Source organism: Ursus americanus, chromosome 23 (genome assembly GCF_024610735.1).
Source record: "Ursus americanus isolate L20-20 chromosome 23, mUrsAme1.1.p, whole genome shotgun sequence".
Taxonomy (NCBI): domain Eukaryota; kingdom Metazoa; phylum Chordata; class Mammalia; order Carnivora; family Ursidae; genus Ursus; species Ursus americanus.
Window position 1 is genome coordinate 43,709,019 of NC_142149.1, and position 20,075 is coordinate 43,729,093.

A 20,075-nucleotide genomic window follows, 5' to 3' on the forward strand; every position below is an offset into this window, starting at 1 on the left:
CCCCAATAGCTATGAGCCCAGTTAGCACCAGATCCTGGTTTCTGAATACCATTTCACATTAAAAGGAACTAGGGCTTCTTGGAGGATGGCTTGTTACAGGCTTGGACTATCTTAATGTGTCAGATGGTAAAGAAGTGCTCAAAGGGAAATGGGACCCTGTCAAAAGGACAGAGAAACTGGCTTGCAGAATCTTACACTTGCCAAATCTAAGGCAAATTTATAAACCACAATCAAAATGGGAACAGATTATCACCAGTTAAAAACAGTAGGAGTTCATAAGTCCATACTGAATAAATGGATACATGGGGGAAGAGAAATGTTTTTCTTAAAATAGAGTGCCATCTAACAAATGTAGAAGGAATGACGGAATTAGAAGATCACCCTTTGGTAACCAGTTTATGCAGGAAATGTCAGTGGGTGCTGTGGCTGCTCTAAAAAAATTAACACAAACTTGGTGGTTTGTTGTTGTTTTTAAAGATTTTATTTATTTGGCAGAGCACACAAACAGGGGGAGCAGGAGAGGGAAAAGCAGGCTCCCCACTGAGCAGGGAGCCCAACGCGATCCCAGAACCCTGAGACATGACCTGAGCTGAAACCAGGAGTCGGACACTTAACTGACTGAGCCACCCAGGCGTACCAGTGACCTCTGATTTTCAAATCTCAAGCATGAAAGGAAAAAAGTTGTGTACACTGAGAGACTGTTCCAGATTGAAGGAGTCTTAAGAGATTTGATAATTAAATATAACAAGTGATCCTGGACTGGATCCTTTTGCTAGTAAGGACATCATTTAGATAGTTGATAGAACTTGATTAGGTTCTATGGATTAAATGGAAAAATTGTTTGGTTATGTTTCAAGTTCAGTGACTTAACCAGGCTATGTCTTAACGTCAGTTGTTCTTACCATTTTTTTTTTTCCTGGTATATGGTATGCCTTTCCATCTGCAGATTCTTTTCCTTAATGCTGTTTCCTATTTCATTTGAGCTTTAATTTTTACTTATATTGTGGATAATTGTCCTCCCTTTGTGTCTTCAGTTTGCTTTAGTCTTTTTTTCTAATGCATATATTGGGTTAAGTCAAGATTTTCCAACATTATTGTAGTTCAGTTTTTACCTTTCTCCTTGCTGGTTTTTTTTTTTTTTTTTAAGATTTTATTTATTTATTCGACAGAGATAGAGACAGCCAGTGAGAGAGAGAACACAAGCAGGGGGAGTGGGAGAGGAAGAAGCAGGCTCATAGGGGAAGAGCCTGATGTGGGGCTCGATCCCATAACGCCGGGATCACGCCCTGAGCCGAAGGCAGACGCTTAACCGCTGTGCCACCCAGGCGCCCCTCTCCTTGCTGTTTTTTGGTGTTTATAATGTTTAAGTGTTAGATGTATAATGGTATTACTTTTGTTCTATTTTTGTCTTAACTTCTCAAGCTCATTTTTTCTTCTCAGTCTCTTGTTTTATCTCATCTTCTGAGTTTCATTTTATTAAATTCTTAGTCTTATTTCTCAAACCATCTTGGAAAGTATTATTCCCTTTCTTGGCTTATGCTTTCTTCTAGATTGGATTCTTTAATTGTCTCTGCCTTCTTTGTTCCTTTTATTTTATACACTTTATATGTTGCATTGTTGCTGTGTCATTTCTTTTTATCTTGTTCACGCTTGATGTGGGTAGTTCTGTCAGACATATTTGGCTCTGACATAGTTTAGGATGGGTACATCTCCTTGCCAGCCTTCCCACATGGGACCTGTTATCTTCCACTCCAGGCTTCCTTTGAGTGCTTGAGCGGTGCTTTCTCTCCATTTTCCTGTCCTCTAAGGTATGGTTATGGGAGAGGGTGGAGAGTTTTGCTCAGGTTGAGTACAAAAACTTAGGCTTCATTCTCGAATCAGGGATAGAATTTCACTCCCATGGGCTTTGAATGGTGGCATGTCTTGTATTCTTTCTTACTTCTTTTGAGAACCTGTGTGTGTACATCCAAGTTTATTTACCCTTTACTTTTTTGATGGTCATTTAGGCTTATTCCGAATAGGGCTTCAGCATTCATTCTTGTACATTTATTTTTATGTGCTCGTGCTGTTATTTCTGAAGAGCAGATTGCTCGAATTAGTATTGTGGGGTCAAAGGACATGTCTTGCAGAAAATATACCAGTTAACATACTCATTAACTTTGTGTAAGAGTGCTTGTTTCTAAATAAGCAAATCCAAAGAAACAGATTAGTGGTTCCCTAGGCGTGGGGAAGTAGAATGGTACATGAGTGATAATCTCAGAAAGCTGATACTTAACAACAACAGCAACAAAAACCTGTTTCTCCTTAACCTTGTCAACATTCTGGATACTGCTAATTTTTATGAATAATCGTTAGTCATCATTATTTTAATTTATATTTCCCTAGTGAGGTGAAGTGTCTTTTCATATATTCCTTGACTCTTAGTTCTTTTTTTTTTTTTTAAGATTTTATTGATTTATTTGAGAGGGAGTGAAAGAACACAGAGGGAGAGTGAGAGGGAGAAGCAGACTCCCCGCTGAGTGCAGAGCCCGATATGGGGCTCCATCCCAGGACCCTGAGATCATGACCTGAGCCGAAATCAAGAGTTGGACACTTAACCAACTGAGCCACCCAGGCGCCCCTGTATATATTCACATTGTTTTAGCAACCTTGCAAAATTCATTTAGTATTTCTGTTTTTGTTTCAAGTTTTTATTTAAATTCCGGGTGCCTCAGTCACTTAAGTGCTGGCCTTCAGCTTAGGTCATGATCCCAGGGTCCTGGGATCAAGCCCTGTGTGGGGGTCCCCGCTCATCGGGGAGCCTGCTTCTCCCTCTCTCTTTGTCCCTCCCTCTTGATCGCGCGCTCTCGCGCTCTCTCTCTCGCTCTCACTCTCAAATAAATAAATAAATTCACTCTAGTTAACATATAGTGTAATACTGGTTTCAGGAGTAGAATTTAGTGATTCATCACTTTTATGTAATACCCAGTGCTCATCATAAGGAGTGTCCTCCTTAATGCCCACTACCCACCCACCTCCCTCCTTCTACCCTCAGTTTGTTCACTCTACTTAAGAGTCTCTTAATGGTTTGCTTCCCTCTCTTTTTTTTTTCTTTTCCATATGTTCGTCTGTTTTGTTTCTTAAATTCCACGTATGAGTGAGGTCATACAGTATTTTCTTTCTCTGACTGACTTATTTCATTCAGCATAATACACTCTACCTCCATCTACATCTTTGCAAATGGCAAGATTTCATTCTTTTTGATGGCTGAGTGGTATTTCATTGTGTACATGTACCATATCTTCTTTATCCGTTCATCAGTCGATGGACATTTGGGCTCTTTCCATAGTTTGGCTGTTGTTGATAATGGTAAGTGCCATAGTTTTTGTTATTTATTTATTTATGTGTTTATTTATTTATTTATTTATTTATTTTTTGGTAACAGCTTTATTGAGATGTAATTCATATATAGCTACAATTCATCCTTTTAAAGTGTAAAATGGTTTTTAATATATTGACAGAGTTGTACAGTCATTACCACAATTAATTTTAGAGTATTTCATCACCCCCAAAATAAACCCTGTACCCTTCAGCTATCACTCCCAAACTCCCCATTCTTTCTAGCCCTAGGCAACCACTAATATGTCTTCTGTCTCTCTAGATTGCTTATTCTAGACATTTCATATAAATGATTCTGTCTCTCCGAATTGCTTATTCTAGACATTTCATGTAAATGAAATCATAAAATATGTGGTCCCTCATGACTGGCCCCTTTAATGTAGCATAATGTTTCCAAGGTTTATCCGTGTTGTGGCATGTAGCAGTACTTCATTCCGTTGTATGGCCAAATAATATTCTGTTGTATGAATATGTCACATTTTGTTTATCCATTTGTTTGGACATTTGGGTTTCTACCTTTTTGCTATTAAGAATAACGCTATGGACATTTGGGTGTAAGTTTTTGTGTGGACATTTTCCATTTTATATATGTGTATCTAGGAGTGGAATTGTGGGTCATATGGTAACTTTATGATTAAATTTTTGAAGAAGTACCAGCCTATTTTCCAAAGTGGCTACCAATTTATAGTCCCACTAGCAATGTATGAGAGTTCCAGTTTCTTCATGTTCTCACCAACATAGGTAATTAAATCTGCCCTAGGGTTTTCAGTTAAAGTATCATCAGTAGAATAGTTTAGTAACTTACAGGTGAGGTTATCTTTTACTTTTTTCCCCCCAAAATTTTCGTGGCAGCTCTTCTCTTTATTCTTCCATATGAATTCCAGAGATGTATAGTCAAGTTGAAGAAAACAAAAGTCTCACTGGAATGCAAAGAATTGCATTAAATTTATATAGTATTTGATACTAAGTCTTTTCACTAAAGAGTATGGTATGGAGGGGCACCTAGGTGTCTCAGTGGGTTAAGTGTCTGCCTTTGGCTCAGGTCATCATCCCAGGGTTCTGGGATCAAGCCCCACATCAGGCACCCTGCTCAGAGGGGAGCCTGCTTCTCCCTCTCCCTCTGCCTGCTGCTCCCCTTGCTTGTGCTCTCGATCTCTCTGTGAAATGAATAAATAAAATCTTTAACAAAAAAAAAAAAGAGTATGGTATGGAAACTGAGGGTTGCTGGAAGGGAGATGGGTGGGGGATGGGCCAAATGGGTGATGGGCATTAAGGAGGGACTGGATGTAATGAACACTTGGTGTTATATGCAACTAATGAATCACTAAATTCTACCCCTGAAATTAATAATATGGTATAGGTTAATTAAATTGAATTTAAATTAAAAATTTCAAAAATAAAAAAAGAATATGGTATGTGACTGACTCCATATATCCCATCATCCAGCTTCAAATTATCACCTGATACCGATCCTGTTCTGTATCCCTTCCACATCTATCCTCTTCTATATTTTTGAAGCAAATCTCAGACATCGTACTATTTCATCCATAAATATCTTAGTATATATCTTTAAAAGATAACATTTATGTATTTATTTATTTTATTCATTTTTCTAAAGTGGTCTTCATGCTTGGACTCACAGCCCTGAGATTAAGAGTCATATGCTTTACCGACTAAGCCAGCCAGATACCCAAAAGATAACTCTTCTTAAAAAGTACCATTTTACACCTGAAATATAAATATCCTGTCAGCGTTCTGTTTCCAGCTACTGGTGTGTGTGTATGAATAATTTTATCTGAATCAGGATCCAAAGTAAAGTTCACACTGTAGTAGGTTGATATTTCTTTTAAGTCTCTTTGTATCTATAGGTTCCTCCACTATATCTTTTTTCTCCCTTACTATTTGTTTGTTTTTGTAGTTTCAGGTTTTTATTTAAATTCCGGTTAGTTAACACCTTACTGTTTATTTGTTAAAGAAACCAGGTTGGAGCGCCTGGGTAGCTCAGTGGGTTAAGCGTCTGCCTTTGGCTCAGGTCATGATCCCAGGGTCCTGGAATCGAGCTCCGCGTCAGACTCCCTGCTCAGCGGGAAGCCTGGTTCTCCCTTTCCCTCTGCCTGCCTCTCTCCCTGCTTGTGCTCTCTCTCTGTCTCTGTCAAATAAATAAATAAAATATTTTAAAAAATTAAATCAAAAAAAGAAGCCAGGTCATTTGCCCTTTAGCCTCATGCAGTTTCCCACAGCCTGGATTTTGCTGATTGTATGTCTGTAAAGTTGTAATGTGTCCCTGTGTCATCTGTGTTTTCTCTAAGTAGATATTGGTATGTTCCTTTGATGTACTCTTGAATTCATCTCACCAATTTTTTATGTAGGAAATATATATATATATATATATATATTACAGTTAATTTTTTTGAGCATATTTTCTCTTAGGTTTTGGTATTTAGCCAATGCTAAATGATTGATAAGCCTGGAGTAATTTGGATAATTTTGGAAGGTAGTTAAATATCTACCACTAAATTTCTATCAGATAATTTTTATAAGGAATCTGTATCTAATTGTCAGGAATAGATAGTTTCAAACTTATTTTACTGAAGTAATATAACTTTGATATGAAAGCCTGATAAATGTAGCACAAACTCATCAATTGAATATAAAATCCAAAATATAGCAATCAGACCATTTGAAGAATACAGCATGATGAAGTTGTCTTTGTTATTGCTTAAATATTGCTCTACGGGCCACCTGGGTCGCTCAGTTGGTTGATGTCTGACTTTTGGTTTTGGCTTCAATCATGGTCTTGGAGTTGTGGGATCAGGCCCCGTACCGGGCTCCGTGCTTGGTGCAGAATCTGCTTGAGATTCTCTCTTTCCCTCTCCTGCCCCTCTCCCCTCTTATGTACATGCTTGCTCACTCTCTCTCTCTCTCTCTCTCTCTCAAAGAAATAAATAAAATCTTAAACCATCTACCTCTTTTTATCACCGTTGCCGTGACCCTAATAGAGGCCACCATCTTTTGGTCTCCCTGCTCTAGTGTGTTCCCCTCAAATTCCTTCTTCATGTTTCAGTTCTTTTTCAAATACACACATGATCATGACGTTCTCGTTCAAGTATATATTGAGCAACAGCTGTGGATACCTGGAGGCTACCTACTTTTGTTGAAAGTGCTTTCTGGTAGGAGAGATCAATAATAATGAAATGATGAGTATATAAAATATATATAAAAGAGTAGTTAAATGATGAACACAGTTAAAGTCTATGTTCATAATTCTGTATTAATGTATATTAATTAAACCTGAGAGAAGTGATGTGAAGGAAAGAAGTCACGGCCGTAGGGAAAAGAATAGCAGAAACCCAATCTAAACTAAAGATGAAGCAAGTTGTCTCTTGAAGAAGTGGTGTTTGAGATGAGAGCAAAAAACGAGTACTAGCCAAGGGCAGAATGAGAGAAGGCCATCCCAGTCAGTGGGCGGCATGTACAAAGGCTTTGTGGCAGGAGATACACCAGGAGCTGAAAGCAGACAGAATGGCTGGAGAGCAGAGCACCTCAGGGAAGTGGTATGAGATGAGCTGGAGAGAGATTGGCAAGGCCAGATCACACAGAGCCTGTAGGCCATGTGTGAAAGGTTTTATTTTTGGCCTAAGGTTCTCGGGAAGTTATTGAAAGGTTTTAATCAGAGTTAAAGGTAGGTGAAAGAACTGTACATTCTTAGATAATAGTTATATTAAAAAGTAGCTACAGGCGTAATGTTTTTCACTGGGAAAAGGTAATTGTTTAGGTAAGTATATGTTTCTGAAAACAGATCTTTTGTTGTGCCACATATTATTGTGTCCAGTAATCTAAATTCTGATCGTGTCATTTGCTCCTTGAAGATATGGTTTGTGGTAAGGACACTGCATTTTAATTAAAGGACTAGATGGAAAATAAAAACCCTGCGATCATAAAAAGCCTTGATAATGATGCAATGAAAGATTAAGGGAAATATTTACATAGGAATTGATATCATATCTTTCTCAAGTTACTCAGTAATGAAAACCCGTTGACAAACAGAAATAGTTTTATCAAAATGATTATTGGGGGAAAGCTTTTTAAGTAGCTTGTCATTTGAAGGGCTTCTGAATTGATTTTTCTAACTTGTTTCTATTCCTTTGCCTTCATAGGAGAGTAGTTATTTTGATGGAGCTAGACATTTTGAGATCAGCTGAAGCAGTTGGATTAAAGATTGGCAATCCCGTGCCCTATAATGAAGGTAAAATGCTTTTTTATAGGTTGTAGCTCTCAATTGAATACCTCTTTATAGATCCAGAATTCTGCTGTTTGGGTTCAGCTTGATTTGTTGGTCTTACTAAAACTAGTGATTTGGGGGTTTAGGAACCAGGTTAATCTTTCAGGGTTTTCAGCCCTAAAGAAATGATGGTAGGACTCCAAAGGAAAACCCTCTCCTCTGTTTTTCTCTGCATACAACTTCTTTCATACTTTTGGCTTGTCTGTCACCAGAAGTGTGGGGTTTGTCCTACACTGAGCAATTCTCTAATTCTTCATGGACACCGGCTGGTTGTCCTATGATTCAGTTTAGTTCTGATACTGTCTATCCTCAGGTAAAGACTGGGTCCCACAAGCCTGCCTCCGTACCCCTCTGCCACCTCCAAACCCCAGTTCAGATGCCAGTCAAAAGTCCTAGGTAGAAGGGACGCCTGGGTGGCTCAGTCGTTGGGCGTCTGCCTTCGGCTCAGGGCGTGATCCTGGCGTTATGGGATCGAGCTCCACATCAGGCTCCTCCGCTGGGAGCCTGCTTCTTCCTCTCCTACTCCCCCTGCTTGTGTTCCCTCTCTCTCTGGCTGTCTCTCTCTCTGTCAAATAAAAAAATAAAAAAATAAATCTTAAAAAAAAAAAAGTCCTAGGTAGTTACTTGCACTTCTGACCAACTGGCTGTGAATTGGAGGTTCCCACAACCCCGTCCCCAGGTTCGATTAGATTAATGAGGTACAGTGGCTCACAGAACTGAGGGAACAGCCAGGTGGAAGAGGTGCACTGGGCAAGGTGTGTGGGAAGGGGTGCAGACTTTCTGTACTCTCTTGGCATGCACTGTCCTCCCAGCACTTCCATATCTTCACCAACAGAAGCTCCCAAACCCCATCCTTTTGGGGTTTTATAGAGGCCTCCTTAATTAGGTTTGATTTAATAATCATTGGTCTTTGGTGATTGGTTCAGCCTCCAATCCCTCTTCTCTCCTCAGAGGTATGGGGGTGGGTGCTAAAAGTTCCAATTCTAATCACATGGTTGGTTCCCCTGACAACCATCACCATCCTTAGGGGCTTTCCAGTAGTCACCTCACTGACACTCAGATGTGGTTGAAGTGGGCTTCCTATAAATAAGTTGCCCTTATTCCTCTTATCACTTAGGAAATTATAAGGGTTTTAAGAGCTCTGTTCCAGGAACCACGGATGAAGGCAAAAAAATACTTACGGTATCACAATATCACAGGCTCGCATTAGGAAAGGAGGAAAAATCGGAGAATGTAATAGAAAAATATCCCACTTACAATAGATTAAAAATAAATACATAGGGGCATCTGTCTGGCTCAGACGTAAGAGTGTGTGACTTTTGATCTTGGGGTCGTGAGTTTGAGTCCCACATTGGGTGTAGAGATTACTTAAATAAAACTTGAAAGAAAGCAAATATATAGAAGTAATATGAATGATTAATATGCTTTCTTAAATGCACATTTTTGTATGTATGTATGTGTTTATTTATTTATTTTTGTTTTTTAAAAATGTAAAGCAAGGAGCACCTGGCTGGCTCAGTCAGTAGAACACGCAGCTCTTGGTCTCGAGGTTATGAGTTTGAGCCCCACATTGGGTGTAGAGATTACTTAAAAATAAAATCTTTAAAAACTAATAAAATAAAAAATGTAAAGCATATGATATGTACTCTTTTGATAGCACTCAACACACCAATAGTCTTAAGAATAGTTTCTGTGTTTATTGCCAGGCCCTGAGTAATCTCCATGAAGGTGGATACTGTATTCGTTTATTTTTTGTTATGTCCCTGGTGCCTAACTTTTATTTTTATTTATTTTATATTTTTGTTAAATAAAGTGCAACAACAGTGGCCACCTGCCTCTTCTTTTGCACCTCTGTGATCAAAAGCAGCTTTCGGAGCACAGATCCCCAGTATTTGGAGGACAGGGTCCTTTTTGCCCACCTCATTTCCCCAGTGTGCAGGCTGCTCTAGGAACAGGTGCACTGCAGCCTGCCACCTAGCTGACAGTCCAGGGGTGGGTAGTTGCTACTGTGCTAAGAGCTGAAATTGACCACAGTTTACCATCCAGGTCTTCTCCTGGAAGTTGAGAGACTTCAGTAGACTCCCAAATTCCAAAATAGTTACATCAGACAGGTGCTGCCAGTGCAATTATAGTCTAGGTTAAGAGATACATTCCTGGTACTTCCTACCCCGCCATCTCAACAGTGATTGTTGATAATGAGTTTTATTTTCTTGTGAAAATATACAGAAAAGCACAGTGAAACGAGAACGGTTTAGTTACTTTAAATGAGAGACAATTATAGTTCTAGAAAAAGGCAAAGAATCATCAAATCATTGACCCTATTAAAGGAGATGGCTTATCTGCCCCCCACCAAGTCTAATAAAAATAAAATTAAAAAATAAATAAATAAAAATTAAAAGGGGTACCTGGCTGGCTCTCAGTAGAGCATTGAGTAGAGACTCTAATAGAGACTCTTGATCTTGTGGTCTTGAGTTCGAGCCCCATGGTTAGGTGTAGAGCCTACTTTAAAAAAAAAAAAATTAAAAAAATTAGAGCCTCACTGTTCAAAATAATTTCCAGATTTTTTTTTAAAGTTAGAAAATGAGGCGGCGCCTGAGTGGCTCAGTCGGTTAAGCATCTGACTTCGATTCAGGTCATGATCTCAGGTTCCTGGGATCGAGCCATACATCGGGCTCCCCACTCAGCAGGGAGTTTGCTTGTCCCTCTCCCCCTGCCCCTCCGCCTGCTTGTGCTGTCTCTCAAATGAATGAATGAATGAATGAATGAATGAATGAATGAAGAAAGAAAGAAAGAGAGAGAGGGAGGGAGGGAGAGAGAGAACGAAAGAAACCATCAGAAATAAAGAGAATGGGGCTACATATGGATTGGGGTAAAAGGTATGTGAGCTTAAACTAGGATAAAATAGTACAAAAGATAGGACTGACAGGGGCTCCTGGTTGGCTCAGTCAGTAGAGCATCTGACTGGATCCTCAGGGTGGTGAGTTTGAGCCCCACACTGGGGGTAGAATTTACTTAAAAAAAAAAAAAAAAGATGGGACTGACAAAAGATTAGTATCTTTAATATTTACTGAATTTTTTTATAAGAGAAAATTATTTTTTGTACTTTTTATTATTGCTGTTGAAATTATTTTTTCCAAGGAAAAATACTTCAGTAGGAAAGCAGGCATCAGGCATTAGATGAGAAGAGAGTGTTCACTGTGGAAAAGACAAATGGCCAATACATAACAAGAAATATTTAGCTTTATTGGTCATTTTTGTTTTGTTCCTGGTTTTAGGAAGATAACATTGTCTTTTTCCATTAAGTAGTTTGTTAGCTGTGGGTTTTTCATAGATTCTTCTTATCAATATGAAGAAGTTTATTTTCAGTTCCTAGTTTGCTGAGGGTTTTTATCAGGAATAGATGGTGAATTTTGTCAAATGTTTTTTTTGTGTCTCTTGATGATCATACGGGTTTTCTTTTTTTATTGGTTAATATGGTGAGTTACATTCAGTGGTTTTTGAATGCTGAACCAATTTGTGGCTTCTGGGGTAAGTTATATCATCATGATCTATTTATTACTTTTTATATATTGTTGGAGTTCATTTGCCGAATTCTCTTGATTTAACAAACAAATTTGATTTGATTTTGTTTAAAATTTTTACATCTATATTATGAGGGATATAGGTCTCTAATTTTCTTCTTTTTTTTTTTTTTAAGATTTTATTTTTTTATTTGACAGGCAGAAGGAGAGAGCACAAGCAGGGGGAGCAGCAGGCAGAGGGAGAGGGAGAGGGAGAAGCAGGCTTCCTGTGGAGCAGGGAGCCCTATGCTAGGCTCGATCCCAGGACCCTGGTCATGATGGGATCGTGACCTGAGCCGAAGGCAGACGCTTAACTGACTGAGCCACCTGGGCACCCCCGGTCTCTAATTTTCTTATCATACTTTCGTCTAATTTGGTGTCATAGTAATCCTGTCCTCATAGAATGAGTTAGAAAGTGTTCCCTCTTAAATTTTCTAAAATAGTTTATGTAGAATTATTACTTCTTTTTTTTTTTTTTTTTTTAAGATTTTATTTATTTGTCAGAGAGAGAGCACAGGCAGGGGGAGCGGCAGAGGGAGAAGAAGAAGCAGATTCTCTGCTGAGCAGGGAGCCCGATGTGGGGCGCAACCCCGGGACCCTGGGATTATGACCTGAGCCGAAGGCAGACTCTTAACCAAAGCCGCCCAGTCCCTAGAATTATTACTAATTATTTAAATTACTTCTTTAGAAAGAAGTAATTATTACTTCTTACTTAAAATGTTTAGTAGAGTTTACCAGTGAAGCTATCTGGGGCTGATATATTTTTTTAAGAAAGGTTTTAAACTACAAATGCAGTTTCTTTAACAGATATATATAGGGTTATCCAGATAATCTATTTGTTTTTGAATGAGCTGTAGTAGATTGTGTTTTAAGGAATTTGACCATGTCACTTAAGTTGTTGGATTTATTGGCCTGCATAAAAGTAAACAGTCTAGAGGTGCCTGGCTGGCTCAGTTGGTAGAATGTGTGACTCTTGATCTCAGGTTTGTAAATTCAAGCCCTGCATTGGGTGTAGAGATTACTTAAAAATAAAATCTTTAAAAAGTAAATAAATAAAAGTAAAACCCCAATTAAGTGGCAGAAATTATCATATTGAATAATATAAATGCAGTAGTCCCTTATTAGCCTTTTAGTGTCTGTAGAATCTGTGGTGATGTCACTCTCTTACCTGATACTGATAATTTGTGTTCTTTTTTTTTTTTTCCTTGATCAGTCTAGCTAGATAGTTTATCAGTCTTACTGATCTTTTCAGAGAACCAGCTTTTGGTTTCATTGATTTTTTTCCCTTTTTTTATATTTTCTATACTGATTTATCCCTTGATCTGTAATGTTTCCTTTCCTCTCTTTACCTTGAGCTTACTATGTTCATTCTCTCCATTTCTTTAGGTGAATGCTGGGTTCATTGACTTGAGACCTTTCTTCTTTTCTAAAATTAGAGGTGTTTAGTGTTAAAAATTTACTCCTAAGCACTGCTTTAACAGCATCGAGCAAGTTCTGGTGTTGCAAGTTTTAGTCTGTTTTAATTTCTTCTTTGACATTATATTACTTTGACGTGTAATTTGGTTTCAAATATTTAGACATTTTCCAGAGATATTTCTGTTATTGATATATAATTTAGTTCGAATGTGGATAAATTCCATATGTTATGTGACCTGAATCCTATTATTTTATTGTCCCAAGTTGTGATCTCTCGTGGTAGATTTTGTATGTACTTGAGAAGAATGTGTTTTCTGTTGTTGGGTACAGTGTCCTATAAAATAAATAAATGTCAGTTAGGTCAAGTTGGTTGATAGTAGTTGTTCAAGTACTGATTTTCTGTTGACTTGTTCTATCAGTTATTGAGAAGGGTTTTGAAATCTCTGACTGTAATTGTGGATTTCTCTATTTTTCCTTGAGGTTGTATTAGGTTTTGCTTCATGTATTCTGAAGCTGTGTTAGTAAGTGCATTAAACATTTAGTATTGGTATGTTCTCTTTATGAACTGACTTCTTTATCATTATGAAATGACTTTATCATTGACAAAATTCTATGCTTTGAAATCTTTGTCTGCTATTAATGTAACCACTTCGTTTTTGATAATAAAAATCCTAGAGAATCAAGTTTGAAAAAATATATATATAACCACTTCATTTTAATTAGTTTAGCTTGGTATATCTTTTTTCATCATTTATTTTTCACCTATTTACATCTTTATATTAACTGTGTATTTCTCGTAAGGAGTATATAGATGGGTCTTGCTCTTTTATCCACTTTGATAATTTCTACCTTTTAACTGGGGTATTTAGGCCATTTACATTTAATATAGTTATTGATATGGTTAGGTTTAAGTCTGTCATCTTACTATTTGTTTTTTATTTGTCCCATCTGGGGTTCCCCCCCCCCCACTTTTCCTTTCTGCCTTCTTTTGGGTTGAATATTTTTTGTGATTCTTTTTATCTCCTTTGTGGACTTAGTAACTATTGCCTGTATTTTGCTATTCCTAGTAGTTGGTTTAAGGTTTACAGTATGCACTTTAACTTATCAGGGTCTGCCTTTGATGCTACACCACTTCGCTTAAAGTGTAAGAATCTTACTTCTTTTTCTCCCCTCCCAGGCTTTGTACTATGGTTGTCACACATCTTACCTATGTTATAAGCCTCTTGGTACATTGTTATTATTTTTGTTTAAATAATTATCTTTTAAAGAGATCTACTTAATAATATCTTACGTATTTACTTATGTAGTTGCCATTTCTGGTGCTCTTTATTCCTTTGTCTAGATTGATATTTTTCACTGTTATTTAGTGTTTCTTGTAGTGGAGATCTGCAAGTGATGATTTCTTTCAGATTTTGTAGGTCTGAAAAATATTTTACCTTTGACTCTGAAAGACATTTTTGCTAGCCATAGAATTCCAAGTAGATAGTTTCTCTTTCTTTCTTTCTTTTTTGTTTGTTTTAAGATTTGTTTGTTTATTTTAGAGAGGGGGAGGGGCAGAGGGAGAGAGAATCCTGAAGCAGACTCCCCGCTGACTGCGGAGCCCAATGCAGGGCTCATTCCCAGGACCCTGAGATCATGACCTGAGTTGAAATCAAAAGTTGGTGCTTAACTGGCCGCTTAACCGACTGAGCCTCCCAGGCGCTCCTAGATAGTTTTTTTCTTTCTGTATATTTTGAAGATGTCCTCTTGTTTGTATGTTACCCCAAGAGAATCTGTGATCATCCCTATTTTTGTTCTTTGTTCTTAACATGACTTTTTCTCTGACCACTTTACAATTTTGTGTCATTAGTTTTGAGCAATTTGATTGTGATGTACGTTGGTGTAATTTTGTGTCTTTTGTCTTGATGTTCATTGAGCTTCTTGAATCTGCGTGTATAGTTTTCTCAAATTTTGAAGATTTTTGGCCATTATTTCTTAAATATCTTCTCCACCCTTTGAGTATCCATCATGAACAAAGTAGGCTTTTCACTTATTAAAATACTTTAGTAAATAGGGATCCAAAATAAGCCTGGTCACTCTCACTTTAGCTGTTTTTTGCCTTGCTGTTCCAGTCACCTTCCACACACACACACACACACACACACACACACACACACACAATCCATTTGGCATGGGCAGATGAACAAACGACTGACATTATGTGGCTTTGGTCACCTCCCAGCTCTCCTTCCCCTGTGTGTGTCCTGGTAGTTAACTTCTTCAGGAACCTCCATACTGTTTTCCAGAGTGGCTGCACCAGTTTGCATTCCCACCAACGGTGCACGAGAGTTCCTTTTTCTCCACATTCTCGCCGACACTTGTTGTTTCTTGTGTTTTTGATTTTAGCCATTCTGACAGGTGTGAGGTGATATCTCATTATAGTTGTAGTTATGATTTGCGTTTCCTGAATGATGAGTGATGTTGAATATCCTTTCATGTCTGTTTGCCATCTGTATGTCTTTGGGAAAATGTCTGTTCATGTCTTCTGCCCATTTTTTAATTGGATTATTTGTTTTTCATTATCCGTTAATTTTTTAACTAAATCTGAAGAGATAATGGTCAGTCAATGGATATTTGGAAAATAATTTCTGACACAATTTATGAGAAATACATATGTTTAAGGAAATGTATTGAATAATTTAAGAGTCTATATAATTTATTAAATTAATAACTTATGTTAGCTATTTTAATTATAAACATGACATCTAAAAAATTAAAAATGACTTTTCAGCTGTTCAGTATTAAGATGCCAAAAGTTGTGTATATGACTTCACTCACTTAAAGTTTTCCACTATGTATCTCTCTTTCTTTCCCAGTTGATTTCACAGTAGGAAATTAAATAGGTGGTTTTGGGTTTTGTTGACTTAGAGAAATAAAGGTTCCAGTTAAAATTAAATTCTGTTGCTCCTAATAAAAGCACTTAGGTGGTTTCTACTGAAGGATATTAATTCACCATCTTAATTTAAATTTACCAAACATAATTCTTTAGTTTATCATTAATAAAAAATTATTAGGTTTTTGCCTAAGAATAAATAGATTTGGTCCCAATAATTTTTGTGCTAGAAGCAAACTGCATCCTGTCTTCGTATTCCTATCTGGGACTCAGTTCTAGTCATCACCTCAGTGGAGTCAATGGAAAGGAAAGTGTGAGAAGGTCACACCTGAACTCTCACATGGTAGTCAGCACACTCACAGAATGTTAGAGATAGGGGCGCCTGGGTGGCTCAGTCGTTAAGCGTCTGCCTTCAGCTCAGGGCGTGATCCCGGGGTTCTGGGATCAAGCCCTACTTCGGGCTCCCTGCTCTGCTGGGAGCCTGCTTCTTCCTCTCCCACACCCCGTGCTGGTGTTCCATCTCTCCCTGGCTGTCTCTCTCTCTGTCAAATAAATAAAATCTTAAAAAAAAAAAAAAAAGGAGTAGGGACATTAGTCCTTCGTCTCCCGAGTTATGAAGGCTCTAAAGTTATTAGGGCATTCACCCATTTTTATTCTAGCACTTACATGGTTTCGTTTTTATATTTAGATCACCTATGTCACTTCTGTCTTACAGTTGGTTTCTTGGTTTGTCATGTTTTGAGCTTCACTTTTCACTTCATTTGGAATTTGTGGGTTTTCTTTGCCCCCCCTCAATTCACTGAAGGTGTAGTCTGTATGTGGGATGTTTGTGTATAGAGTGGATATTCATTATTATTGCTCTATATGAGTTTTAGAAGTGGGAAGACTTGGTCATCGTTCTTCCTCCAGAAATGGAACCTTTTAGATTTTAATGTCTACCTACACAAAACATAGTAATTTGGTGCTTAAATTGGACAGGAAAAGCTGGAGCCTATTTAGGTAAAGTTCTAAAATCTTAAATTGGAATATTACATTTGTTTTGCAGTAGTAAATTTTTGTTAAAAGAGGCACATTGGTTAAGCTTTCAGGACAAAGCAGTGGTTAGCATCTCTGAAATCTTTGGATGCAGTAAGGTTGAGGGAGAGATGATTGTGCTCAACTTTATCACCTTTAGCCACAATCCTGATGTTTTTTATGTTGTATTTGATTGAGTGGTTGCTTTGGACATTTTGTGTTTCAGGTGCAAAAGTATTTGAGATAAAGATGGAGTTGAAAGGGTTGAAAGGTAATTATCCCTTGAGGTCAGAACTATAGCACTAGGGAAAAAACTCCTTTGTCTCAATACTCCATTCCACTTGCTCTTCCCTTTCTTCAGGATCTGTTAAAGTGCAGAGGGATGAGAGAAGATTTTGCTGTTCAGGATTATTTGCTATTGAATTTCATTGTAACCAGATCAATAACACTTTGTTACTTGGGCCATCATGGAAATAGCTTTGTTACAGTGGCTATTACCTTACGGTGTATTTCACAGAAATGGTTTCTAATTGTCTATCGTGAAGGCAAGGAAACTGTTATTAGTGAGGAGAGAAGTAAAGTTAGATTTGTATCCTCCCAGCACTTAACCCAGAACCTGTGACATATCAGGTGAGTGGTAAAATTAATTGACTAAACCCAGCCGGGAAATAAGCAGAGGAATTCCAAAATGTGCACTGAAATTGTTTAGCACTAGTACGACATTAAATACAGATACTTACAGAATTTTCCAAATGTGAGAAATAAAACTTCAAACACATTTCATGTTTCATATAATATTGGATTGGTTGATTTTAAACTCCCATATCTACCACTATGTATGTATGTGTGTGTGTATATGTATATATATATATATATATATACTTTTTTTTTAAGATTTTATTTATTTGACAGAGAAAGACAGTGAGAGAGGGAACATAAGCAGAGGGGGAGAGGGAGAAGCAGGCTTCCTGCTGAGCAGGGACTCAAAGCCAAGACCCTGGGATCATGACCTGAACCAAAGGCAGACGCTTAATGACTGAGCCACCCAGGTGCCCCTACCACTATATATTTTTGTCAGTATATATATCATTGCTGTGTACCTACACTATTTCCAACAATATTTTACTTAGACTTAAATTTCTCATGCAATATTTAGTTATAAGTATTATTCATTATTGAAAGGTGTTGGAATTTTTTTCAGCCTGATTCTGATCATTTTCTGCCAATGGGAATTTTTAATTATTGGGTTGATTTTTTTTTTTTTTGTAGTTTTTGTAGTTTTTATTAAGAAGTACTTGCTGGTAGAAATTGAGTTTTTGTTACTCTGTATACTCCGTATCTGTTAGCTAATTGTTCTCAGCTGGTGGCTCACTTACCATTTTGTGTGTGTGTGTGTGTGTGTGTGTGTGTGTGTGTGTGTGTGTGGTTTTTTTTTAAGATTTTATTTATTTGAGAGAGAATGCGCATAAGCAAGCGAGCACAAGCAGGGAGAACCTCAGTGGGGAGTCTGCTTCCCTTCTCCTTCTGCCCCTCCCCCTGCCTCCCATCGAGCTCTTTCTTTCAAATAAATAAATAAATCTTAAAAAAAAAAAAAAGACTCCAGCTCCTCAAGTCACCTGCATTCACACCTATCATTTCTGCTATCAGTATAATGGTAAGTGAGTCCGGCTCAGTCAGTGGAGCATGCCACTCTTGATCTCAGGGTTGTGAGCTCGATCCCCATATTGGGGTGTATAGATTACTTTTAAAAAAATTAAAAATATAGGGACACCTGGGTGGGTCCGTCAGTAAGCAGTTAAGTGTCTGCCTTTGGCTTGGGTCATGATCCCAGGGTCCTGGGGTTGAGTCCTGCATTGGGCTCCTTGCTCAGCGGGGAGCCTGCTTCTCCCTCTGCCTGCTACTCCCCCTGCTTGTGCTCGTACTGTCTAGATCTCGCTCTCTCTCTGACAAATAAATAAATAAAATCTTAAAAAAATTTTTTTTAAAGTATGTAGGGGCTCCTGGGTGGCTCAGTTGGTTAAGCAGCTGCCTTTGGCTTGGGTCATGATCTCAGGGTCCTGAGATCAAGCCCCACATTGGGCTCCCTGATGCAGGACTCCATCTCATCAATCTGAGATCATGACCCTAGCTGAAACCAAGAGTCATACACTCAACTGACTGAGCCACCCAGGTGCCCCTAGAGTCCATTTTTAAATGTCTTATTTCCCCCTGGTTCAGAGACAGTAATAGGAAGCTAGCATAAAGCAAAAGAGTCTAAGAATTATGATCTTGATTCATGTTACTGAAATGGTTTCATTTGCAGGTGGCACAAAACAGAAGATTAGCATTGGGGCGCCTGGGTGGCTCAGTCGTTAAGCATCTGCCTTCAGCTCAGGTCATGATCCTGGGGTCCTGGGACCGAGCCCCGCACTGGGCTCTACACTTAGTGTGGAATCTGCTTGGGATTCCTTCTCCCTCTCCCTCTGTCCCTCCTGCCCGTGCGTGTCCTTGCTCTCTCTCTCTCAAATAAATAAATCTTAAAAAAACAAAACCAACAGCATTTTTCATAGAGCTAGAACAGATAATCCTAAAATTTGTATGGAATGTTTACAAAAGACCCTGAATAGCTAGAGCAGTCTTGAAAAGAAAGACAAAACTGGAAGTATCACAATTCCAGACTTCAAGTTATATTACAAATCATAGTAATCAAAGAAGTATGGTACTGGTACAAAAATAGACACATAGATCAATGGAACAGGTAGAAAACCCAGGAATAAACCCACAGTTATATGATCAATTAATCTTTAACAAAGAAGGAAAGAATATACAATGGGAAAAAGTCTCTTCAGCAAATGGAGTTGGGGAAGCTGGACAGCTCCATGCAACAGAATGAAACTGGACTACTTTCTTACAGCATACACAAAAGTAAACTCCAAATTGATTAAAAATCTAAATGTGAGACTTGAAACCATAAAAATCCTAGAAGAGAGCATAGGTAGTAATTTCTTTGACATTGGCCGTAGCAACATCTTTCTAGATATGTCTCCTGAGGCAAGGGAAAGAAAAGCAAAAATAAACTACTGGGATTACATGAAAATAAAAAGCTTATGCACAGTAGAGGAAACAGTCAACAAAACTATAAAGGCAGCCTACAGAATGGGAGAAGATATTGCAACTGACATATCTAATAAAGGCTTAGCATCCAAAATATATAAAGAACTAATACATATAATTCAATACCCAAAAAACAACCCAGTTAAAAAATGGGCAGAAGATATGAACAGACGTATCTCTAAAGAAGATATACAAATGGCCAAAAGACACAATGAAAGATTGCTCATCATCAGGGAAATGCAACTCAAAACTACAATGAGATATCACCTCACACCTTTCAGAATGGCTAAAACCAACAACACATGAAATAACAAGTGTTGGTGAGGTTACCCTGTAGGTGGGAATGCCAACTGCTGCAGTCACTGTGGAAAACAGTATGGAGGTTCCTCAAAAAGTTAAAAATAGGACAACCTTAGGATCCAGTAATAGCATTACTGGGTATTTAAACCAAAAAATACAG

At 38.0% G+C, this 20,075-nt stretch overlaps 1 protein-coding gene across 5 annotated transcripts in view; it reads left to right on the forward strand.

The window, feature by feature from the left end:
* Positions 1-20,075, forward strand: part of RPA1 (replication protein A1) — a 63,799-nt gene that overhangs the window by 20,667 nt on the left and 23,057 nt on the right. For all 5 annotated transcript variants that reach the window (XM_045773259.2, XM_087854677.1, XM_045773261.2 and 2 more), the window contains one exon: positions 7,536-7,624. In XM_045773259.2, coding sequence (XP_045629215.2) covers positions 7,536-7,624 — 89 coding nt within the window. The remainder of the gene's footprint in view (positions 1-7,535; positions 7,625-20,075) is intronic.